This window comes from Notolabrus celidotus, chromosome 7 (genome assembly GCF_009762535.1).
Source record: "Notolabrus celidotus isolate fNotCel1 chromosome 7, fNotCel1.pri, whole genome shotgun sequence".
NCBI lineage: Eukaryota > Metazoa > Chordata > Actinopteri > Labriformes > Labridae > Notolabrus > Notolabrus celidotus.
The window spans coordinates 17,239,748-17,265,618 of NC_048278.1; the positions used below are offsets into that span (position 1 = coordinate 17,239,748).

Here is a 25,871-nt window from a genome sequence, read left to right on the forward strand (position 1 = left end):
ATTATAAACTCACATGCTTATAAAAAATTGTAATTTCTATGAAGAGACTTGATCATCTATGCTGTACCTTAAAGTTCGTTTGTCCAGTGGTTTGCTATCTAGCAGGATCAATCTACAGAAGTGTTATGACACACACTTTAGAGAGACCTTTGTGTTGTTCTGTTCACCAGGCAGGAAACCACAAGCACATTTGAATTCTGAGCAAAACTGTTTATGGACGGCTGTAGTCTGAGAGGCTAAAGCTCAACAGTAGTCTTTATTTATCAATCGATCTTTTGTAGCCACTTCTTGCCCCTTATTTCTAAAACATGTGTACATATGAAAACTGGATGTACAGTAATTTCCATGCAAAGAGCAGTGTTTCTCAATCTGGTCTTGGGCAGAGGGTATGCTGAAATCCACACCAGGTCTCAGCTTGTGTGCAAGTTTTCAAGTTAGCGTAGAGCTTGGTGCAGCAAAGTAAATTTGTCTGTGCAGGAAAATTAGATCGTACTAGTGCAATACATTTTCAGACTGACATAGAGGTTCAAGGATTGATATTTAAATAGTTAAATTAGATATGACATCTAAATTGTATTTTACATTTCACTCTACATCTACCAATCACTGTAAAATACATTGCTTTTGGAATAATGTTGAAACGCACAAGCTTTCAGCTTTCAGACACAAGTAAAAAATGTATGTCTGAAAACCTCAACATTTTGCTAATGACACTAAAAACATAAACAAGTAAATTTTGCTTCTTTCAATGATGTTTGCATATATTCTTGAGAAACACTTTCTGTAATTTGATTTGTGTATATCCAAGATGAAATGATACGTACTGCCCTCTGTGTCTGCCTATCTTCATGATAATTTGCTTCAGTAGATAAAGTTTGCTCTTGAAAGGGTGCAGACTTCTCAAGTTTTTACTAAACTCTTTGCAACAAAACAATCAAAGGAGGAAAAATATCAGGTAAGTTTAGTCTCTAAGCCTGAATATTGGATTGAGGCCTCAGAAAGAAACTCCTAAAGTAAGTTTAACTCCTTTAGGGAGTTTTCTGTTACAATTTTTGCAGAAAGAATGGATAATGGAATACGCAGCGACTGAAATATTTTCTTTTGTAATGTGTGGACATGATTTCAGTTATCCAATTTGAGATTGGATCTGAATATAATCCCTTTCAGACATGCGCAAAGGGTTAGGTGAGCTCCATGTGAGTACGAAGCATTTTAATTAAATATGAGGATTAAATTATTTACAAATCATCAGATTTGTTTACAATTTAAACGGCATCCCAACTTTCTTGAGACAAGACTGAATCAATGAAATCCACATTTTGATTAATGCAGTAATCTCAAGGTCATTTCTATTTCTAATCGTCTTTCTTCAACTGATGACCATTTATGTGAACACCTAATTTAGGACCCTTAATACTATTTTCTCAATGGTTGCCATGGTGGCTCCTGCACTGAAGCACAACTTCTTATAGAGACCAATAGTTATTTTTGGTTAATTTATAATGTGGGTGCTCTATTGAGATGTCATGCTCTCATTTTACAGTTTACACTAAGATAAACGTATCGGTCTAGAACACAGGTTTCTCTGCCTATATCATTGGAAGTGGTGGGTCTAATGTGGATCAGTTAAGGGGGTTGTAATGCCCCCATACGACACAAGGTGGTGCACTGGTTCTTCAATGTTGTTAGAGCCTCAGAAAAAATGACTTAATTTAAAATGTCATTACATTGAACAGATGAAAACACGGGTGTCATCTGAGTAAATTCATTTTATTAACAGACAAAAGCTTTTTCAATGAAAGCCCCCCCACCCCCCAAAAATAATGAATTAATTAATTAATAATGAAAAATAAAACTTTCGGGAAAAGTTGTGGCAGTTTATCATTTCAAAATTTCAAAAGAGATCAGCACAAAAGACAGGTTACAGAGGAGGTTACTGATGACATTTTGGTAAGACCATGTCTCAAGGACTACTTAATGTTTCGAAAACTGATGGAAAATGTATGATGAAAGATACAAATAACACCTGATGAAGATTACTGGGCTGGAATGTGGGGATTCTTAAACTTATGCAACACTTGTAACTTGTCTTGCGGTTTTATTGCCCTTAATTGACATGACATGCATATAACAACCATCCTACATTTGAAAACATGGGTGAACTAACAAGTCATCATCTTTTAGCATTACTTGATAAACTCACCAAGTCTGGAGTCCGATGTATTTCACAAGATAAAATGTTGACCTTTTTACCACATAACTTTTTCAACTAGCTCTATATCGTCATGTGGAATGCCCATTTAAAGGGTCAGATGGCCCATAAGTTGAGAACTACCATACTAGATACAACAAGAGAACAAGGATTTTTATTTTACAATACAAATATTTCTAAAAAATCACGACACTTTATAAAATGTTAAAACATTTGGTGTTTTGCAAATCATTTAAATCCTATGTTTAATTGAAAATAGCACAAGAACAACATATTGCATTGAAACTGAAAAAAAAAGTTTTGATTTAACTTTAAATTTGATGTCAGCTACATTTCTTAAATGGGACAGGGACAATACAACACGGAAAAGGCAGTGAAATGCTAGGGATAAAAAAGACAAAAAACAAAACAACAGGTGGTACCTCTTCCAACTAATCAGGTTATTTTGCAACAGGTTAGTAACATGAGTGGAAAAGAAGGGCATCCTAGAGAGGCCAGTCCTCTCAGAAGTAAAGATGAGAAGATGGTTGCCTTTTTGTGATATTGCATGAGCAAAGATTTCAATTTCTCAATAACATTCCAAATTCTTAGCAACACAGTATTCAGTTTGCCGCTGTATCCACAAATGCAGGTAAAAACTGTACCATACAGAAAACCATAAAATAAACATGATCCAGAGGTGCCTGCAATTTGGGGACGAGGCCCATTTAAGATAGACTGTGTTGAAGTGGAAAATTGTACTGTCTGAAAAATTAAAATGTGACACTCTGCTCTGCATGTCCTCTGCTCTGCTCATCAGTGGATGGGTAGCTTACACATCTCAGAAGGCAATATTCATTATTATGGCAAGACAATGCCAAACTTTGATTTTGCACGTAATACAACTTCTACTTTGTAGTAGCAGAGCATTCTAGAATTAGCCCATCATATCATGAAAAATACATTTACAGTGTTGTTACAAGAGGTAATGCTACACAGTGGTAAACCTGCCTGTGTCCCAACTCCAATGTTTTGCTGGCATCCAATTTTAAATTAGCATCTCTTTCATAAAACAATACAAATATTATTTTCAACATTTTAAGTTGTCTTAGTGCTAATTTAAAAGGAATAGTTTTTAAATGATTTGCAAACCAGCAAAATTAGTTTTCATTAAAAATTGTCATGGTGTCCCAACTTCTTTTGGATCGGGGTTGTAGGCTGAGGTGACCTTCAACTTATACACAAACTCCAAGGCGGTCTCTGATTTCTTATCATCTGAGCTTACTTGCAACCAAAACACACCCCATATATTTTAATATTCACATTTTGATTCCTTTTAACATACATTCTTTTAATACCTCTCAGTGACAATCAATTATCTTTTTCAATTCAAAATACAGTAAAATAACACATCATGTAAAACAAGGCCTTACATCCAGTTCTACAGGACAGACCCACACTAAAATAAACATTGGGTACTTACTGGGTTTAACTGACCTGTCATGCCAGCTGAGGGGGTTTTAAGGCTGATATGGATGGGGCTACAGACAACAAAAACAAATACAAAGCAGTAAGTGCAATGGATCAGAGGAAAAAATGTGCCACACTCAATATTTCTAAATATGTGTGTTCCATGTAGGCACAAAAGATTCAATTAATCAAACCAGTTGTCTTTTCTGGCATTATCCATCATGTTCATTTTCTCAGGTCAGTTTGTTAATCTACATCTCAGACTCTGATGGCAATGACATATTCAAATTTTAAGAATAAAAAGTGTGAATAGAATTCAGAACCAGTCAGCAAAACAAACTAGCACTGCAGTAAGCACCAACTGAGTAAAGCATTTAATTTGAATCTTTGTGTATGTTGATTTTCTGACATTTTTTGCATGTTCAAAAAAAGTTGGTGTTTTACACCAGCAATAAATTGCTTCTGTCCTTAATGTTCTTACAATGAGAAGCAAAAATCGTCTGCATACTGTGTAATTTTGCAACATTACTTTTGTGTTATATGAAATGACTAGCAATATAGAGAAGTCTACATTTAAATCAGAAATAACTACATTTTCTAAAAGTAATTTACCATTTCAACGTATCTGTAAACTTCTTACAAAAATCAATTAATTTAATCAACAATAAACTGTTAAGTCCTAAAGGGACAATGCTCAAATAAAATATCAATATTCTCCTTTCAAGAAGGATAAGTAACATTTTAAATCCAAACCTGAGGAAAGAGCTTTACTTGGCTGGACTTTAACACAAAGCTAATGTATTGCTGAGGCTCTTAATACTTGTCCCCTAATAATATAAGATATAACAGTATCACATTCATGCATGTCTCAGTGTGTTCACAAGAAAAGTCAAAGTTAATGAATCAGGGTACAATTTAGATTACCGTTTACTGTTATGCAAGTATTCCAGTATTGTTTAATCTCCAGATATTTCCATCATTATTATGAGGTAACATGCAGTACTTGAACTACAAGTTGGCCACATCTTTGATTTGGGATGGTGGTAGTTAATTTCAGCACACTACATTATAATTCTGAAGTGATGTAAAGCATCTTTTGATTCATTTAATATGTTTTTTTTTTTTTTTAACACCATGGACGGTGGACCAAAAAAAATCGATGATGGCAAACTTGTTTTATAAATACCTGATGAGATAATCCTGTAATTACGCAGAGAACACCTGTACAAACCTTCATCACTCACCTCAACGTAGGTCAGGACAAACCAGCATTGGATTTCAAGATGAATTTTATTACAACAGATTCATAAAACATTACAAAGGATTCATACAGGTACCCCTTTTGAGCAGGAAATATTAAAAACAAACCTGAAATAAGAATAAAGCTAGAGACTGTTGAAGCATAAATTTGTTAACACTACTTAGTTGGAATCATATTCATCACTGAGACCCTCACCAACCAAGGTTGGGGACGCAAGTCCAACAGCACCCTAAGCATGCTGTGAGGGCCTCAATCAAACTACAAAAATAAACAAAATAAAATTACTCAAATGTTCACAAGAGAAACTTGCCTTTGTGAGGGGTTGGTACGTTCATGTTACTCCAGCAGCTTCAAAAGAAATATGAATCATTTTAACACACTTCACTTATATAACCTGAGTGAAACCTATGGGGAAAAGAATATATCCTCAAATGTAATCAAATACAACAAAATAGCTTTCAGGAACTTGTGTGGTGTTTTCCAATAAAGATGTTACATTAAATGTCCACGAGTTCTAACAAATAATGTTTGTCTTCACCACCACTGGTCTCATAGCTTTTTGCTTGCAGCTAGGTTTGAAAAAGCACAAGGATGAGAGAAAGGTGTTAACCTCAAACCTAATGTGGTGGCTGCTTTGCTGCTTCAGTAGCGTCCAGCCGGAGACATGACAGGCGGCCTCATGCCCATGGGAGGGCCTCCCTGGTAGGGCACCATAGGAGGACCCTGCCCATATGGAGGCATCCCTCCCGGCATGTAGGTTGGCATGCCCTGAGGGGGGGCACCATACTGACCTACAGAGAGCACAGAGAGAGGACAATGCATTAAAACTGGTAAATAAATTAAACTTTTATAGCTTGTATAAACTCATTCCAATGTGCGGGTTAGTCTTTCAAATCAAATATATTTATATATTTTTAAAAAAGCAGTTTTAACTTAACAAACATTCACATTAGCAAGTAATTATGTCATTTAATAAATATGTCAGAGTTGAGATGAACAGTAAATATTAAGTTAACCCCAATAAGTATGCAGTTTTTTTAAAGCTAACACAACGGCTCACTATCACTGGATGTCATTATCCAATTTTCAACAGGCTTTTGGCTTCGTCTTCAAAGGATTGTCAGACTCCAAGCCAAATTCCACCAGATCCGTGTCTGGTCCATCTCCGATCAGTCACGGTACCGGGTCTGATAGGATTCTATTCTAGTAAATTTGTTAACCCCCCACTGAATCCGCTCCGTTGCGTTCCGGCTGCGTCTCTGATCCGGCATGTCGGAACGCAACGGATCAGATACCAAGACTTCTATTTTTACCGCACGACGCATCAATTCAGCACAGAGCAGATTGAGCGGGACAGGAAGTCAGGCACCAAAACAAAATAAAACCCTGGTTAATTTTCAGAATAAAACCACTCTGTTATCATTAGATCGTTTTTAACTTAACTATGACAAAAAAATGTCATTTAGAGCGGAGGCAGGCCTGGAATCATCAAGTCAGAGGTTTTCAGAGGCTGATAAAGACAACATGGGCGAGGAGAGGAGGAGGAGATTGCCACGGGAAAACCTTGGTCAAATGACTTCAGATGTCCAGCAATCCTGCTCTGTGCTGCGTTCTGAAAACGCAATCGGTGGGTCTTGACGGACGATAGAGCACGGAGCTGTACCGGACACGGATCTGGTGGAGGTCCCGTGTAAACTGTCTTTTACTCTACCTTGGCTATCAGCTTTAAAAACTCATGATAGGGATCACATTATATAAGTAAAAGTGATAAACAAATGGCTGTAAATACATCTGCAACTTTGCTTCAAGCATATTTTGCATAGAACTTCTCTCACCATGCATGGGATGCCTCATGCCAGGCTGCTGTGGTGGCATGCCTTGCTGTGGCTGCATTATGCTGCCTACAGCTGCCACAGGGGGAGCAGCCACATGGGCCTGACCCGGCCGCGGTGTGAGGCGCTGGTAACGAGGCAACTGGGCCTTCATCTCCTCCTGTTGGCAGGGACAACAGAAGAGGCAAATGTTCAGGCTAAAGAAACACTGTCATGCCCCGCAGACACTCACAAAAATTGTTGATGAATTGGGTACCAATGTTGGCGTGCCCTGACTTCACACTGAGAAAATTCAAGTTTAATATCATACTTCAATGTTACCACAACAGGGAAACTACTAAGAAAGAGGAAGGATATGATGTCTGTATGCTTCCTTTGACATTATGCAACTATTCTGTTTATGTTAGAGTAAAATCAAATGTTGCTCATATCCATTTATCTTAAAACATTCTATTGTATATATCAGTCATTACTTACTGTGAAAAGGGCAACATAGAAAGCTCAAGCAACTTACCAGTGAAATATCCTCATCAGGGTGGATCAACTTACTAGTTGCACTCGTGGTGGTGAGGGTAGCGGGCTTAGTGGGCACTGTGGCAGGGGGTTTGGCCACAGAGCTGCTAGAGGGGTTAGAAGAAGGAAAAGCGGAAGAGGAAGAGACAGAGGGTTGGGTGTAGGCAGGGAATGTTGCTTTCGGGGGCTCGATGGAGGCGGATGTACTGTGCGAGTTTGAAGCTGCAGCTCCTGAGGTGCTCTGCTGGGCCTGTGCAAAGACATGATACAGGTAACTTAGAGGTAGAGTCAAAACTGCTGTCAGGTGCAAACGCAAAAATCTTTGGACAAACTTAATGTATCATTTAGTTATGTAGTTATTTAAGAATAAGAAATCATCAACATCAGTTTATCAACACTTTAAGTTGCATTTTTGTTCAGGATTTCATTTTGTATTACCACCATTCAACTTTATCCCAATGTTTTCATATTGCACCTCTGTCATATAATAAACAAAACAACTTCACACTTACTACTAGAATGCGTTTGTTTGCTTGAAATGACTTCAATTCTTATATTCAGAGCAACAGATTAATTTACAATGAAACTCTAATCCTCAGAAGTGTACTGTGTGTTACGTAACGCTTCAATGAACAAAGTCATTTCAAAGCATGATGAGTAGTCATTGCAGAATTCATGCTTCAGAGGTTGGGGAGGTGGGGTGGGGTGGAGGATGCAAAATAATAGCCATGTTAACTAATTTGTATGCCTCGTTGTTAATTAATTAAAGCACATGCACCGTAAGACAGCTCACAGAGAAAAGTATGTCAGTCATCATCAGGCATCATGTTATCCTCCGACACTGACATTTAAGTTCACTGTGCCGAGTTTGACGCACAGGACACAAGGCTTCCAAGGCAAATGGAGTTAGTAATCAGCCCATGTAGGAATTTTGAGGCAGAGGTTAAAGATAAGCAACATGCAGCTGCCACAGCCCAAGTCAAAGTCCTGTCTGTGAGCATACTTGTGGCGTGTTAGGAAAGGGAGGCTGGGAGGAGACAGACTGTAGGTCTGAAGGTGGAGAGGAAACAGCTGCTGTGTTGCTATGAACACCAGAGCCCATCTGCAGCATGGTGGAAAGGAGATCACAGCATTGGCATTGAACATGTCCACATAATCTAGCCAAATCTGTTTATAAGAACAAAATGTACTACATCATTGTGACACTGTTTTAAGAAATGAAATGGTGGTGAGAAAGACAGAAAACAGGAAAAGAGAGATCAGAAGTGTTGGGAACTGTACATTATCCCTTGTGAGTAATATACAACACCAATAAGAAGGTTTAATGACCCCAAAAGAGACGATGTATACCTTTAATGAGACAGGTTTATAGAAACATCTGATTCATCCAAATGGCAGTTTGTGTATAAGAGTGTGATTTTAAGGAGATAACACGGTGCTGACCTGTGCTGCACTGGGAAAGAGAGGTTTGGTGACTGCTGGCTGGGCTGTTGGAGCTGTGGGTCGACCAGGCATCTCTCCTGCAGTAGGGACTGGGGCCATGAGAGGCATCCCCGGCCTTGGAGCCATGTGAGGGGGCATTCCTGAAAAATCAACCAGAATTATCAAAGCATTGAAGAAATATGAAGTTCAGAATCAGAACATGCAGTCCAGAAGAATGACTGCTTCTCTAGACTGCCTTGCTGCAAATCTAATATCATTCATTGAAAAGTACGGTGACCCTGAAGGACAAAACAAATTTACAAAAAGATGAAACACTTTTACCATTTCTGAAGCAAATTAACATTTCATTTTTACGGAAAGGGAATGTACCAAATACCGGAGGTGATCAGGAAGTGAATAAGTGAGGGGTCTGTCATATCTCCGCAAAACCTTCATCATGTGTTAGAATTCAGAGGAAACGGCCTCAGACCACATAGCCTTAGGCTAAACAGAGTCAGGCTAAAAGGAGCTAGACTTAACGGTAAAAGTGTTCCGTCGTTTGTAAAATTGTCTCCAACTTTGTAAAAGTGTTTCACCTTTTTAAATTTGTTTCCTTAAATGTAAATTTGTTTTGGCCTTGGTAAAAGTATTTTTCTGATGTAATTTTGTTTTATAAAATGTAAAAATGTTTTCCAAAATGTAAAAATGTTTTCCAAAATGTAAATTTATCTCCAACTTTGTAAAAGTGTTTCATCTTTTGTAAAAAAAATTTGTCCTTTAGGGCCACCATAGAAAAGAAATACTATTATGTATCAAGCTACACAATTGTATGAAAAGCAGGGACGCACTGATCAAATCCTAGTATAGGTCATAAACTGACTCAAGAAGCTACATTTTGTATCGGTGACAAAGCACTGTTGATTGGGCCAACCCACAAGTTGGATCTATTTAACTAAGTTCTTGCCATTCAGTGTTGTGTGTATAACAAACATGAGCATGTACTACGCAAGCAGCAACCTCCGGTCTCAAAATATGAAGCCCATGCGGAAGTGTTATACACTGCAGTTCATTTAGCGCCTGCTTGAGGCTGGCTGCAGAGAGACTGGAAACCACATACACACCCATTAAAAAATGACAATCTTTGCAGCAATAATAAACATTTTTGCAGCCTGGTTGAAAAAACGCCTTTGGTCTGAATAGCTAATTTCTCTAATCGGCACACACTGTACAGGGTGTGAATTTCAGTTCAGCAGATATTAAGGTTATGAGTTTTGCCCATTTAAGGACATGACTGACTTGACTGACAGGCGAGAACACATGGCTGTTAGCTAGGAGGCTCAGAGCCAGCCTCTTCACCTCACACTAGCTCAACAGAAGTTAGGCTCAGTTCAGCATTTCCAACATGGCTCCCGCCTACGATTGGCTTCAAAACAGGGCTTCAGAAAGAGATGGGTGGTGTCACGGATACTTCGTACATTAATTATATAGTCTGTGGTACTACTTCATCAGTGCCTATAAGTCCAAAAACAGAGGCCAAAACAAAACAGTCAATGTGGTCAGATGCAGAGGCAAGAAACTTCACAGGGAAGGTTGAACAGTGTGAAAAATAACAGATGTTTTTTGGATAATTGTTGAGAATGAGAAAAGCCTGCAACTTGTTGGGATTCCATCACCTTGTTGAACACTTGGAACCCAGGAACAGTTTCCCATTACATTACTATTTTTCCAACACCTCTCTGCTGAACCTTACAAGAAAGTGTGCAGACACTTGTAAGCCAAGTTAAACAATTTTACAGCACTGAGCTTCACCACAGATATCTAAAGCCCTGATATTTGCCTGCTGTCATTCTTACTATTAACAGTACACTGGTTGCACGCCACACAGTGCAGTGATATAAGCTAAAAACTTCCACAGATCACACACTGATTCAATTTCAACTGCTATCAAGTAAATGCTTGACCAGCAGAATATTCCATTAAATAAAGTGCATGTCAGTTTGTTTGACATTTCTTTGCTATAATTTTGATTTTTTAATATTAATGTTTTCATGTCACTAATATTGTTTTGGGGGAAAAATGACGTTTTAATATCAGTAAACTATTTATTTAAAAAATATGTGGAAATTACTTAAAATCGCTCTTGTAACCTAATAAAACCATAACTCACCGTGGGGGATACCAGGCATCCCTGGCATCATGGGTGGCATCATTCCACCCATTTGCATCATGCTGCAAAAGGAAATTTACATATTTTAAAACGAAATCAAATTGAAACAGCATGGTTAAACTTAAATCATAACATTGCTCTTACCCTGGTGGCATTCCATGCATTGCAGGAGGCATGCCATGCATCATGGGAGGAACCCCTTGCATAATTGGAGGCATTCCTGTAATATTGAGTCAGAGAGCATCTCTGTTTAAAATGTACTCAGTAGTCACCCCACACAGTTAAGATACACTACCTCTTTGACTTGTACTACATTTGTATTTTAATGTTTATATGCAGTGATGGAGTTTAAAAATGTATTTCAGGTCACACATAAGGGCTCTGTCTGTAAAACTATAAATAGACTGCTTAATAAAAAATCATGTAAAACACATTGTATGTAGTACACGGAATAGTGGGTGAGGTATAACACTGACATCTTGGAAAAAATATGAATTCCATCACAGGCTACATTTTGTGTCATCTCCAATAAATAGGCATGAATACAACTCTTTCAGGTCACAAGGTCCACATGAGTTAACTTACACTTAACTTCAGAAAAAAGCATAATTTAAAAAATAATGACTATTTTTATTGTCCACATCCTGCTGTTTAAAGTGAGGTCCTTGCCTTGATATCCTCCAGGGTGCATTCCAGGTGCACCTGCCACAGGGGGCATGCCAAGCTGAGCCATTGGAGCTGTGTAGCCTGGCTGGGGCTGGACGACAGCAACCTGCTGCACTGATGGTCCTGCTTCATCATCATCGTCATCATCGTCATCAGAGTCATCCTGGTTGTTTGACTTTTTCTTTTGGCTCTCTGAAAGAAGACAGGTGTGGGTCATTCTAAAACTTTGATTACAATTACCAAAATGTATTAACAAATTACCAAACACTGTGCTAATAGTGCTGAATACCAGAAATCACATTCAACTTACACAAATCCAAATACACCACACCATTTCAAAACATTTCCATCAGTCATTGAGGCTTGGTGTACAAAGATGCATTCAATATATCAATAAGCTCTTTAATAATGGTGATAAAAGTTAATGTAAGAGTACCAACCTTGGGATTTCTGTTCAAGCGTGCGTCTTCTTTCCTGCATGTCTTTCTCTGGAATGCCCTCCATACCATAGATCTCCAGTTCGATGTCAGTTCTTCCAGGGATTGCATTTGGTACACTGTCTATCGTCTCCTTGTGAACCTAAAACACATGCAGAGTGAGCCAGTGCACACACTGCCACAACCAGCAAAGCACAGGTAAACAAAAATGACCAATGAAAGCAACCCACCTGCATGCAATGAATTGCCAATCCTGGGCCTGTGTACAACTTCTTATGACATATGTGGCATTTGAAATGCTTTGCCTTCTGATGCTGAATAAGGATCTTTTCGTCATCAAAATCTCGATTACAGTACCTTCAATGGGGAGTTAAGGATTGCTCGTGAAACCAGACACACAAGTAAATCAGTAAATATGATAACACACCTTCAAAACAAAGCTCAGTTGATTAAGGAATCCCGTAACAAAAGACGTTAAATTGATATAAAAGCAGTTAAATTATGAACCCTTTTTAACGTAGCTGTAATGTTACACATACATGTGGAAACAAATGAAATGCATTGAAGCTGGAAGTATTAGTAGTAGCTCAAACAATCGTATACTGTAGCTAACATAGGAAGTGCGCTAACGATACATTAGCATCCTGGCTGCGTTAATCCATCCCAACGCAGTGTACTCGTAAGGAACCAAACAGATCGTAAACATATGTAACATTATTTAAGTTAAGACTACATTCAACCAGGTTGCACAGCTATTAACTATCTTCCGACAATCCAAGAAGGCGTTTGACAATCCTACTGAACCGAAAATCCACTAATAGGCTCACTACAGGCCTTCCTTTTGTTGAGCTAACATTTAGCCTTCAGCATTCCCGGGGAAGCACATTGCAATCCACACAAAAGGATACCAGCACCATGGCTTCATCTGCTTCTTCTTTTTTCTTCCCATGTTTAAGGATACTTGAAAAGTGGTATGATAACGTTAAATACTTGTCTGATTATCTGTTTGACAACAGCATGCTGTAGTCCCGTGACAACGCCGAAAATGGCGCTGAGCTTGAGGGGAGGAAGTTAAGAGGGACACTCGCCAGGACGACATGTTACGTCACTACTTGGTTTATCGGATGATGATGGTGAGAAATCATCATCTTCATCATAATTCAACCAGGCCCAGCAAAAGTTATTATTTGGTATGTTAGAATAATGTTCCTGTGATTTTACGGGGCTCTGTTACTCTGTTAAACTGTGCAAGCATTTTAAAAACAGTTTATTTCACGACTTTAAAGCAACCAGCATCACAATAGTGGTAATAAAAAAACATATGCAAGTTCAGCGTGCATTTAGCGGATTACTTCTCGTAATTGCTCTTTGATACCTTTTAAATATTATTAAGACAATTATATAATATATTAGATGATTAAATTAATGAGCAGTGTTGTTGTGGTTCAACATAACTCAAAACATGTTAAGAAGTAGCTGGTCTCTGGGAACCGGTTGAGACTACTTAACCCACCATCTGACAGGATGGTGGGTATTTATCTCAAATTGTTGTTCTTATTTGCTCAAGATGTAAATGTAAATGTAAATGTAAATCAACGTTTCATTTTACAATTTGTAATGTCCTCTGTGACCGCATGATGGAGACATTGCTGCAGAAACATTGTCCCTCATTAGAAAGAAAGGTACTTTATTGATCCCCAGGGGGGAAATTCAATTTTTTCACTCATGCTATTTTTGGACATGCTACACATACAGTTTTATTTTTGGTATATACATACAAATGCACACATATGCAGTGAACATGCTTAGGGAGAGATGTCAGAGTGAGGATACTGCCGTCAACTAGTGCACCCAGAGCAGTTGGGGGTTCGGTGCCTTGCTCAAGGGCACCTCAGCAGTGCCCAGGCAAGTGAACCAGCACCTCTCCAGCCACCAGTTCACTTGCCAAACTTCGTCCATACTGGGACTCAAACCGGTGACCCTTCGGTTCCCAAGCCAAGTCCCTATGGACTGAGCTACTGCCGCCCCAGTGGCATTATTATTATGGCATTATGGATGAAAAGTGTTGATCATCTGTTCTGTGAGGGACCTTAAAAGATCTTTTTTTCCTCTTTTACATCAGATTAGTCTTACTGGTTTATTTATTTTGAGGCAGCCTCATTTCCAGTGAAGGGACTTCCTGTATGTCACAGTATAGCAGGGCAGAAATTAATCAAAAGTTAGGAAATGAAACATTTCAATGGCCTGACAATATAACATGACTGCCATGTAGCCAACTGGAGTCCACATTGTACCACATAATATTGGCCATAAGGAACCGTGATTTGATTTGCCAAAACACTGTCTGCTGTACTTTTTTCACATATATAATACATTAGAATTAATTGTGTAATAAGAACACTGATTCCACATGTGTTATTACCAAGAAACTCATGGTATACCTCCAAGAGGGGCTAACACTCACAAAGTAGAGTGATAAATGGATAAGTACAGCCAATAATCTGACTGTTACACCAAGTTAAGTGTCATTGTTTAAGCCCCTTTTATTCATGTATTTTAGAATATGTAAAATGCATATTGTAACAAGTTGTTTTCTCAGCAGGCAGCATTGGAGTGCAGAGACACCACAAACACATTCAGACAGATTTCCCTTCCCTGCAGCCACACTTGTCTGTCCTATTCCACCAAGGTGAATGATTACCTCTGAAATTGGAGATTTATGAAGGGGAGACACAACTGAGGCAGCTTTCCTTGGATGCCTAATGAATTTTTCATTGTACACTTTCAAAGCCGCTACTCTCCATATGGTTGTGCCGACTAGACGGGGAAGACGTTTAGTGACAGCTTAAGGGGTCCCTTCTCTGAATGAATTATGGCTGGTTCTTGTAAACTTGCACATTTCATTGATCACTTTGACATGTGCTTTGGGTTCAGAGTTTGAAGCTAATGTAGTTGCAAGGCTGCAGATTTGCCTGGTTTAAGCACTTTTCTTTGCAGGGTGGGGGGTAAATTCTGTCCAAGACTATCAAATAAACCTTCAATGTGGGTGTGCTAGCATGAGTGAGAGATTACTGTGGGGTTTTTTTTGGATAAAACAATCAGATTTAAGTGCTTGAACCTGTTCACACACAGAGATGTGCAGCTGTGTCCACTCATACTGACAAGAGAAAGATCAAGCACATTGCACCCTCCTCTAGTTTTTCCACCAATTTCTTCGAGTTTAACAGAAAATCACATGTAAGTACAACAATAATGAATGCAAAGATTAAATTTTTTTCTGTATAAAACTTTTTAATGTACTCCAGTATGTACATATCAAATCTACAAAATATGCACAATGTTAAAATATTATCAGCAATTTACCCCTCACTCAGTTTTGTGTCATAGCCCTTATTATATACAATCCCAGACCATCTTTTAGCTGTTTTTTTTAAATAGGATACATACAGAATATAGCTAACAAATCACAAAGCAGACTGACAAATCAATTTACATAACATACTTGTATCACTGAGTAAAAAAAATACACAGCCAATGCATGTCAAAATATTAATCTGTATATAATTACATTATAGTAATGTTTGTGCGAAGCAGTTACCAGTGTAACATGAGGTTAAAGTACAGTACAGTTAGAGACTCACAGCTTCGGGCTGGGGTTGTTCTTTTCTCTCCCAAATTCAATCAATTAGCAATCCAAGCTGTGACGAGAACTAACAAGGAGCATTGATTTGTTTCTCTGCCCTGTTGCTGACCAATATGAGAATGAATTGACCCCAGCCCGCATGTAGTCGAGGTCAGTCGTGTGTGCTCTTCTGCTTTTGGTAATGAGAAAAATACTTATCCAAATACTTGTTCCCATAGTTGAATCCCACTTCTCTTAATTCATCAACTCATTAACTAACAGATAACTGACACTTCATCAAGATTTTCCACTGCTGAAAAAAAATGTCAAAAGTCCAAAAGGGGACTTCTTGGTTGACTCAAGAGCATCAGTGAAATATTCTACAGAGATCATGAACACCTTTTGTTACATTCAACTCAATCATTACAGGGAAAATTAGATTATTTTTTCTTAGACAAAGCAATTTTTCTCAGGGGATGTGCTCTTCCCCATGTGTTTTGGCATCTTTTTTTTTCAAAGCTTAAAGACTGAATGGCACTTCTGCTTCTTTTCTGTACACACAATGGTACAACTGTTGCACAAAAGACAAAAAAGACAAAGACAAAAGTTAAATGTTCAAATTAATCCTTCTCTAGGGAAGTGCAAAATCCTGAAGGCAACACTGAATACATAACCCACACTTTTCCCCTCAAAGGTAAATTCCTAATCACCTTTGACAGTTGTTGTAGCTCATATGATCTATTCTCTCTGTCTTGTGGACCTTAGAGATTTTTAACTCGCCTTCTTTCTGTTTAATCTACCTTCTTATGTTCATGAGCTGCTTGTAATGATGACAAAAGAGTAAGCCACGACCTTATTCTTAATTTACTGATTATGGAGATGTAGGCAAATTACAGGATTTTCAGGAACTTCTGTGACACAACTTAAAATGGTTTATACTGCAGGGTTTCACTACTGTCAGAGAAAGAGGCAACTGTGCAGAAATACTTTCATCAGGCTGACGTCTCCATATGAAGGCACCGTTGGATTAAAGAGGAGGAGGCAGAGAAGGTTAAGCCATGAAGAGAGGAGTGTGTCAGATCCGCGGCTTCTCATTTGTCAATACAGTGATGTCAACATATACCCCTCTGGCTGATACTCATGGGAGAAACGTTCAACAGAGATCCAGACAAGGAGCAGGTGGAGATTAGCTTGCAGGTTAGTGGTAGAAAGGTAGCAGGTGGGCTGAGAAAGTTAGAATGAGACTAACCACAGAACCACAGAAGCTGCTGCATGTCAGGAGCCAGTCAGTCGGCTCTGATCCCCCACTATGAGGCTCAGTTCATGAAGGCTGAGTCAACGCATCCAACCCTGAAGTCAGGAATCTACCCCTGGAGGAATAAAATCAGGTCATGGTGGCGGAGGCAGTCGCACATCTAGTAAGCTATACGCAAATATGTTCCAGAAGACAGCACAGAGCACAAATAAGGTGTAGACACAGAAAAAAATCCAAAACAAGGACTGCTCCTGGAGTCTCTGCTCATAGTTCTGTAGGACCACCACACCCAGAGTCAGACCAACAACCACCCCTCCAAGGTGAGCTACAAAGCTGGGGTTAGGGCACGGAGGAAAGGCCGGAGGGTAGAAGCGGAGCCACACCGCCCGACCAAACTCTACACTCACTGTAAGCAGACAAAGAAAGAGAGAAAAGACAGTATTAACAAAGTTCCTGACAACAAACTTTACAATGTAATAAAATAAGCTCCTCTATTAAGCGCAACAGTAATGGTTGTCTTTTTTAGTTTGTTTTAAACAACAATACAAGGCCATTGAGCATGATAAGAAATACGATTTTACAGAATAGGGATCTCTTAGAGGCCAGGAAAAGAACAAGATAACTCTATACTAATTCAAACTGCTGAAGCCTAGTATTGGCCTCAGATAATCCTTGGAATTCGCTCTTGAGCACATTAAGCACTATGCGATCTAGCCCATATCACTTGAATTTCTTGCAATCACATTTGAAAAGGATCCAACAATCACTCAGAAAGAGTTACATGAGCATCCAATCATTGGGTCAAAATCAGATCAAGACATGAAAAATTGTGATCTCACACTTCAACCCAATGGAGACAAAATTCCAATTAAAAAGATCTGTTAACATAAAACTCTATCGGTAACTTTCTAGCCCATGTAAGGGCAAGGTCGCTTGATAAAAAGCTTTTTACATTTTTTAATTTTTCTTTAAATATCTTGAATTTAAAGCTCAAAGGCGCATCTCTACTGAACAAATTGAGCAAGAGCAAACACATCTTGTGGTTGAGACAAACCACAGACCGACCTACTAACAGCTTAATGTTTGAAATAAAACTCATTTTTCAGCAGACCTTTTGGATCTCTTTTAAACACTCTTTGAGAGTGGAGACTCGCTGAAAATGAACAAGTTGCACAACACTTCTTATGCAGTATCTCACTCTTTGTTTTAGGCATGCCAAAGGTCAGAAGCTTTATTAAGTAGTTTGCTGAATATCAAACATTGTAGAAATGTACTGGCTGTGTTGTCAAGTAGAATTTCATTTTTTTTTGTTTAATTTTCTTTCTAAAATGAGAAGTATGCCAAAAAAAAGGCATCTCAGAAACAACAGTAACAAATATGTTCCTCCACAAATACATATTTACTCAGCTCTCTAACCCACCATTGCAGTACTTTTTATCGTGTGCTAAAGCTGTACAGCCAAAATATTGTCACTGGTGTGCCTTGGGTAAAATTATAATTCTCCAATGAGGAGCCTCAGCTGTAAAAATAATTTGGTAGAATAACATAAAAGCAGACTTAATGTACACATTTTCTGTTAATAATAATAAACAGAGGAGAAAAGAGTGTGCTATCTTTATTCAGACTTACTGCAAACCAGAGCCATGGCCATCCGAAATAACTTGAACTGACACTTCATTCCCGACCAATTCTACACAGGAAGAAGAAAGATGGAAGAGGAAGAAAAGATGGAGCATTTATAAAAATATTTTCAAGTTCTCATAATGAAGACAGAATGAACTTTGCTGGAAGGTCAAGTTCTCCTTGCAGACAAAAAATAACATGAGATCTTGCCCTCTGTCTCAATTTACGTCAATTTTAAAATCCCCAGACACACTCTGACCCCAAATCTGTTCTTGCTGTGTTAGATAATAAGATTTCATCTGAGAGGAGGAGGACACTCTTCCATCTGACCCCAAGGATGTTGCCGCGGACCTTGCATTAGACTTAATAGAGGTCCACCTGAGTGCTTTTGTTGCCTTATGTTTGTGTGATGACCCACAGGACAGAGAGATTGAACACAGCAGACACAGATGTCATAGTGTGCAGGGTGGGATTTCAGATGTGCAACACCCTTTGTAATCTTTGGAAAAAGGAGAAACTGACAGAGATGTGAGGAATGTATGGCATGTGTAGATAAACTGCACCTGCTGGGCCCCCAAAAACAGACTGCTTTGATGATGAGGCAATGCTCTGTGTAGTGACGGGACAACTGAGTGATGTGATAACAATCTACACACACACGCACACGCACACACACACACACACACATACACACACACACACACACACACACACACACACACACACACACACACACACACACACACACACACACACACACACACGTACACATAAAACTTACCATTACAACATTGGCCAAATGTGCAGAAACCAGAGCGTACACTCCACCTGATGATCCGACCACTGGAGCCGTCATATCAGTGACTGACACAGCCAGAGACCCTGTGTTATGGTGATAAATAACATGTGCTGGGTAAATAAACAGGAATACATTTTTGAAACCTAACATTTACCATATGCATAGAAAGAGCTCTGAATTATTACATTATAACACAAGTTATAATATAAAGGTTATAGGGGGAAAGCCCTAGCTGTGCATGTGCACATAAAATGAGCATAATAGTGAAAGTAGTAGAGAATGGCCTAGCTCTAGAAAAGTTACACATTTTAGATTAGACACAGAAATATAGAGTACACAAATGGTAGCCCCTCTCAACTATTGAGAGGCCACTTTGATGCAGTACAAACAAGTTTCATCTCAAAACGAACATACACCTTGTACTACAAGTTGATATGATAGATTGTATATAAGAAGGACAATGTGACAGCTCCCTCTTTGTTGTTTTATCTGTCATTTAAAGTGTGTTTTGGTAAGTGGGTTGTCAGTTTTTGGCTTTAATTGAAATGTGGCTCATACTTTAGTCCAGAGTTTGAGTTTTTACTGTATAGCAGGAAATGTGCGATTTCTTCTATCAGGGGATCACACTGACAGACACTGTGGCATACTTTAAATTTATACAGTTTCTTTGTAAACACTGGGACCATTTGTGCACAGAAAACATCCATTTTGAATGGTATAAAGACAGCTTTGCTACTTGCTGTTTAATCAGAGTATAGTATTATAAAAAAAAGAGGCTTGCACTAACAATTACTCACAATGGTTGATATGTAAAATGAATGCATCCACACAATTTGTGTTACAAATAGGGACTTGCTCTCCTTTTGCACTTTGGTACCTATTCAATTCATGCACAAAAGATTTAATCAAGCATTTCTATGTAGTTCTATTCAAGCATACAAACGTTTAAACATGGGAGCATTCATAGACAGAGGCCCAAAGAGAAATGTGTCCTCACTGCAGTGTATGTAAAACAGACAACAAAGCACAAAAAAATTACATAGAGATGTTCCTGGACTGATTAGTGAATTATAAAAACAAACTTAATCGCTTTATTTAACCTTTTTTTTTTTTTGACCAGTGCACATTATTAGTCTTAACTTTATGAGACAAAAAGGTGATTAGGATATGTGCACACTACAGTAAGTCTACTGAATCACCATTGGCACTGACTGAATCTGTGGCTTTTAGCATTGGAGCTTCAACCACTGCTGGTTGGGGATGCTATATCACATTACAGCTAACAATAAAAACACTTAGAGAAATTATGGAACCAATCACAACCTGATCAGTCTGTTTTTCCACTTATTGTATGTACATACTGTAGTGCCCAAAACAGTGAGGCAGTTGCTAAACTTGATGGTGAAACTTATGGAACTATTTGTAATTTCCCCCTGAAAAATCAGAAAAAAGATAAATTATTTTTCGGTGCCTTTTCAGTCAGACTATGTGGGGCTAGCCTAAGACAAACTTTGAGGGTCAAGATAGTGTAGGCGTAGTTGATGGAGTGTGAACATTTTTCTCATTGTAGTATTTCTAAAGCGAGGATTTGCAGTGTTTTCTGCATGATAAATTCAAATTATAGAATAAAAAATAAATCACCTTACTGGGATTAAACCCAGATACATTTAAGCCTGTGTGCTCTCTGGTAAAAAAATACAGCAAAACCAAGAGTCTGATTTTAAATCACCTTTAGCTAACCCTGTAACTTTCTTTATTAATGTTGCATGGCTTAAATGATGCCCACTTTACTTTTGGCTAAATTTTACAAAGCTACATTTAACACATACACAACACACTCGCAAACACAGATGGTACTACACTAAAGCCATGCTGGAGGGATGATAGGATAAGTCATGGCATCTCAAGCACAGTGCTATTAAAAGGGAGTGGGCACAGCATGAGGTGAAAGAGAAACATAGCTGCTCCATTGGCACAAGCATAAAAAAATATGTAAGCACATATGTAATACAACATACTGATGTGCAAACAAAACCAAAAAAGTGCATTTTACTGCAAACAAATACTCCATCCAAACACGACACAAAAACAAACTAAAAATGAATTCCCCTGATGCCTGCGTCCTTACAGCAGCCTCATTCTGTCAATGTTTGCTTTCATACTATACATTCACTGTGGTATTACTTTGGATTTATTGGAGGAATAAGAAGCTAAGGAAAATGAGAATTTAAGTGTGAAGGCATCAGTATCTACATTTGGATGTACTGCACCTAAATACCAACAGTGGAAATAGACAATGGGATAAAACCATGAACCAAACTGCATACCTAGACTGCATATTTTCAGTGGAAAATTTTTAATGAAAAACACCTCATAAAGTAATTTGCAAAACATTTGGAAACCAAAAGTAAAGACTCATCACATTAGTTTTGCCACTTTGTTTTGAAGATGAGGAGGAAGTATACAAAGCAACTCCAGGGGACTAAGCAGCACCTTTGTGTTTTCGATTATTCACAATAAATGAAACTATTTCATCCTGGAATGAGTACTAATAATGAATAGTTGGCTTATATATTATCTCTTGAAATACCAGTTGTATTGTATTTTTCTTCATTAAGCTATAAAAACAGTGTACTGATGTTCAAAGAATATGTGGCTAAGAGTGAAACAAAATGATTTTTTCAAAAGCAAAAGCCTGCAGTTAATACCATATAGGAATGTCTTTTGTGCCTGATGTTTGGCCTTCTCAGGTGTGTGAACCATGAGCATGCAGCAGAGCGAGCTGTTGTAATAACAGTATCCAACTTACCAGGTCATTAAACTCAGCTAGGCGATCTCACACACACACAATTTCTCTTTTCTGCAACTGGCACTGAAACCACAGTTGAAAATTGTTTTACTTCACCCTTTCTAAATCAATTCCAGTTTTAATATGTGCGTATAATGCAAATTAATATCAAAATAACACCAAGCACGTTGCCCCTTTAATTATATTTCAATCTATTTGGAACATGGAATCATTTCAAACCTTCCCATACCCTCGATAATCAAAGTATGGGGCGTCACCTAGTTACCCCCCTTTGTAGCCCTCTAAATTACTTCCTTTTCTCTTAAACACATACACACACACTCTCTCTCTCTCTCTCACACACACTCTCTCGCGCACAGACACACGTGCGCACACAAACAGGAACACAAACAGGAACACCTGGCTCAGGACACCACCACCTCTGAAGTTTTGGAAGACAGTGTAGGCAAAGAGTTGACCTCCATCCCTGTAATCAACTTGGTTCAATAACATTATTCTAGTGTGGACACACACACACCTACATAGACATACACACACAAGCACAAGGACACAGTCTCGTGCAGTCCCTCAGGAGGCTTGTATTTTTTTAGAGTTGAGGGTGGCATCTCATTTATCTTAGCTACTCTGCCAAACTGCAGAGAAGGAAGTGAGGACATGAGGGGGAATGATAAAGCTCATCAGCACTGCTGATGAAGAAAGTCATCAGTAAGTCAACATCTGCGACTGAACTGGATCAACATTAGATTTTAAACCGTGAGTGTCAATAAAGAGTGTGTTCTCTGTGAGTGACATCTCTTTATTGTTTGTTTGATTGTCAACACGTCTGTGTTTTGTCCCTGATCCTTTGCTGTTGCGCACTTGTTCCTATCTCACCTATCTCATCCTCTTTGTGCAGTAAGAATTATGATTACATCGCCCCCTGTCTGCCAACGAGTACTTTTGTGTTTACATTTAAGTCCATTGTGTCCATTTAAGTGTCAGTGTGTGTGTTGGCCCCAAAGGATCATCAACCTCTCTCTGAGTCATTACTTGACCTTTGACCTCTGGTTCTACCCCTTGTGTGTGCCAGCTGAGCCCCTCTCTGTTGGCTACTGCTTTTTTTCTACATAATCTAGCAACGTATCTGTTAAGCAAATGTAACCCCATTGTGTGTATGTCTTGCAAAAATGCCCAAAGACTCTTTTTGAAGTCCCAAGGTATTTTTTTAGAGCTGTTACTGCCTTAATTGAGATAAAGGATGATGGATAGAGAAGAGAGAGTGGGGGACGAAATGCAGTAAAAAGCTGGATTGGTGGGTCAGTTTGAACCCAGGCCACTGGCTTAAAGGATTACATCCCTTGTGCAGGAGGCACAGAATTTAATAACCAACAAAATTGCACACTCATACACACAAAAATGAATGTATGGTTTTTTTTATACTTGTAAGGAACCTCACCTACATTTAACATTCCTGAGTTTGCAAACCTTGTCATTCTTTCTATTTTATAAGGGGTCTACTCAGTAGTCCTATCAATCAACTTTTGAAATATGGTTGTCCAGCCATAAATGTCCCAACAGTGCTAAAAAATTTCCCATTACAGTGGTTTAAATGCAGAATTAGTTATATATAGTGATATTAGAGAGTAAGGATATGTATTTATTTTTTTTATTTAGGGAAGAAGTATGAGGATAGTTTAAAGTGCTATCCACTGTCCTATCTCTAAATAAAGCCATAAGAGCCCCCTCCAAAACATCAGTGATATGTAACTCTTCAGCCTATTTAACTTTAATGCATATATGATATATGTATAACAATAAGAGCATACCAGCTTTTCACATCCACCCACATGTTGTTAAAAGTTGAACATTCTAAGAAACGTGACTTAAGCTTCAGTCCTTCCAATGCCTAAATATAACAAGTCAAGTCAGACACAAAAACACAAACACCAAAACTAACACAACCAGATTATGCTTCCCCTCTTCTACTAGGGGTCGATATTTAATTAAAACAGCAGACATGTGTGTGTTCACCAGTGTGTGTGTCTATATAAGTGTGTGTGATTTATGGTGTTTTTCCTTCTCATGTGGCTGTAAGGTCAATGCTACGGGCCACTGCAGCTGGTATCCCCAGGGTGTGTGTCACTGAACACACACACACACACACACACACACACACACACACACACACACACACACACACACACATAACATGCATAACTACATTGCACTTGCTGCAACTCATATCTCACAGGCCTCACTGATTTTTTCTGCCATCAGCAAACAATGCACAATGCACACACACACACGCACACACAAACACACAGCACACTCCCTGTCACAAGGTTTTTAGTTTCCAAGCCCCAAAAATACTAACCCTCACCTAAAAAGCAGCCAAACAATTCTATTTCCTCAAAGCCAGAAGTTACATTCCTCAATTGTTTTGTTTTTTAGAAGTTAAAGCAACACTAGCAGTTGAAGACCTTGTGTAATTCATGTTATTTTGTGAAGAAAAACATGCACACATACACAGTAAAATCAAGTCTTTCTTTCTCAGCTGAACAGAACTCAACAGTGAAATTGCGACAGAGTCTGAGGTTGATTGGGGAAGTAGGACAAGAGCAGTGACATTTTATTCAAAGCTGCATGTCTGATTTTTCTTTCTCATTTGCAGTGGTCCGCTCCTAAATCTCACCCACCTCTTCTCCTCTTCCATCTCCAGGTTCTCCTCTTGAAACACTCTCCGCCTTATTAACACTTATGAATTCATCTTCCCCCACCTCATACACTACCTCTTCCAATCTCATTATAACTGTGTGTGTGTGTGTGTGGGTAGGTCTGATTGAGCTCCATTTGAGATGACTCTCCCTGCTCTGCCCTTTTGTACGTGACCGCAGGGGGATGAGGGGGCTTTGATGGGGGGCTGACAACCCCCAACATCCCACCATGTCTGGTAGGAAGACAGAAACACAAGGCCATCTGTCCTGGACATACGCTAAACTTTCTCATTGACCAGTATCCACCAACACTAAATGGAACCTGATAGGCTGTTGAATGCATGAAAAACACACAACAAGCAGATGGAACAACGGTAGAGCTGAAAGGAAAAACCCAAAAGTGTGTGTGAAGGAGGGAAATGTATACACTGAAAGGAGAAGAACTGGGATATAACTGCTGCATGTGTGTGTGTGTAGGACCACACACCCACCTGCCAGCACACCACACACATAGACGAGTCCGATCCTCAGGGCTCCATGGACCATTTCCAGGGGGACTCCCACCAGCAGCTGCATGGCCATGTTCAGGCTCAGGTGTTCAATCCTGCAAAATACACAAAAAAACAAACACACATCATCATCATCATCATCACTCCAGAGTTTGCCACATCTATAGCAGACATTTGATGATAAAATAAATATGATTGTTGTAGTTTTGGTTGTTTGTTGGTTGTTGCTCCGAAATTATTGTTTCAAGTTGGTGGCAAAAATATCAGGTATTTCAAAAGAACCTGGATGATTCTGTAAAGTTGAAACTTATATTTTAAGTTTCTAATATTTAAATCAATCCCGCGTTGCTCAATAATGAACGAGACACAAAGTAACAAAACATCCTTTTGTTGAGAAGTGATGGATATTTCCCATCCATGCTTGATTACTAATAAAACAATGTCAATGCTTTGGCGCCATTGTTTAAAAATGATTGCCAGGCAGTGATTTGCCCTAGTGGTTAAGTTGCATGCCCCGTATACCAAGCTAGTGGCTCAGATTTGATTCCAACCTGTGGCTCATTCCCCACCATAGACTGTATATAATATGGACGTAGTATCCG

The 25,871-nt window shown here is 38.8% G+C and overlaps 2 protein-coding genes and 1 long non-coding RNA gene across 3 annotated transcripts in view; 1 reads left to right on the plus strand and 2 right to left on the minus strand.

Annotated features, from left to right (window-relative positions):
* Positions 1 to 4,932: 4,932 nt before the first annotated feature.
* On the minus strand, positions 4,933 to 13,050 carry znf207b (zinc finger protein 207, b). Its single transcript, XM_034687669.1, has 10 exons — positions 12,868 to 13,050; positions 12,190 to 12,316; positions 11,963 to 12,101; positions 11,526 to 11,714; positions 11,001 to 11,076; positions 10,857 to 10,918; positions 8,711 to 8,850; positions 7,269 to 7,517; positions 6,758 to 6,914; positions 4,933 to 5,713 (listed from the first exon to the last, which is right to left on the minus strand). Exons 1-10 carry the CDS (start codon positions 12,906 to 12,908, stop codon positions 5,565 to 5,567), a joined length of 1,329 nt encoding a protein of 442 aa, XP_034543560.1. The 5' UTR covers positions 12,909 to 13,050; the 3' UTR covers positions 4,933 to 5,564.
* A 2,047-nt stretch (positions 13,051 to 15,097) lies between these two features.
* LOC117815766 lies at positions 15,098 to 17,340 on the plus strand. Its single transcript, XR_004631847.1, has 2 exons — positions 15,098 to 15,196; positions 16,526 to 17,340. It is a non-coding gene; the product is annotated as an uncharacterized LOC117815766 (long non-coding RNA).
* The window catches only part of rhbdl3 (rhomboid, veinlet-like 3 (Drosophila)), a 66,913-nt gene continuing 56,278 nt past the window's right edge, over positions 15,237 to 25,871 (minus strand). Inside the window, exons 8-11 of the mRNA XM_034687670.1 lie at positions 25,252 to 25,364; positions 19,241 to 19,341; positions 18,466 to 18,526; positions 15,237 to 17,242 (exon numbers count right to left, since the gene is read on the minus strand). Of these exons, the coding sequence (XP_034543561.1) occupies positions 16,971 to 17,242; positions 18,466 to 18,526; positions 19,241 to 19,341; positions 25,252 to 25,364 (547 nt within the window). The 3' untranslated portion in view covers positions 15,237 to 16,970. The remainder of the gene's footprint in view (positions 17,243 to 18,465; positions 18,527 to 19,240; positions 19,342 to 25,251; positions 25,365 to 25,871) is intronic.

Bases quoted from the DNA above. Each gene is read 5' to 3' on its own strand.
- znf207b (XM_034687669.1), bottom strand. From the start codon at position 12,908: ATGGGAAGAAAAAAGAAGAAGCAGATGAAGCCATGGTGCTG. The intron at 10,919-11,000 runs GTAAGAGCAATG...TTCCTTTTGCAG, and splicing joins ATGCATGGAATGCCACCAGG to CATGATGCAAATGGGTGGAA. The intron at 7,518-8,710 runs GTCAGCACCGTG...GTCTTTGCACAG, and splicing joins TCTTTCCCAGTGCAGCACAG to GCCCAGCAGAGCACCTCAGG.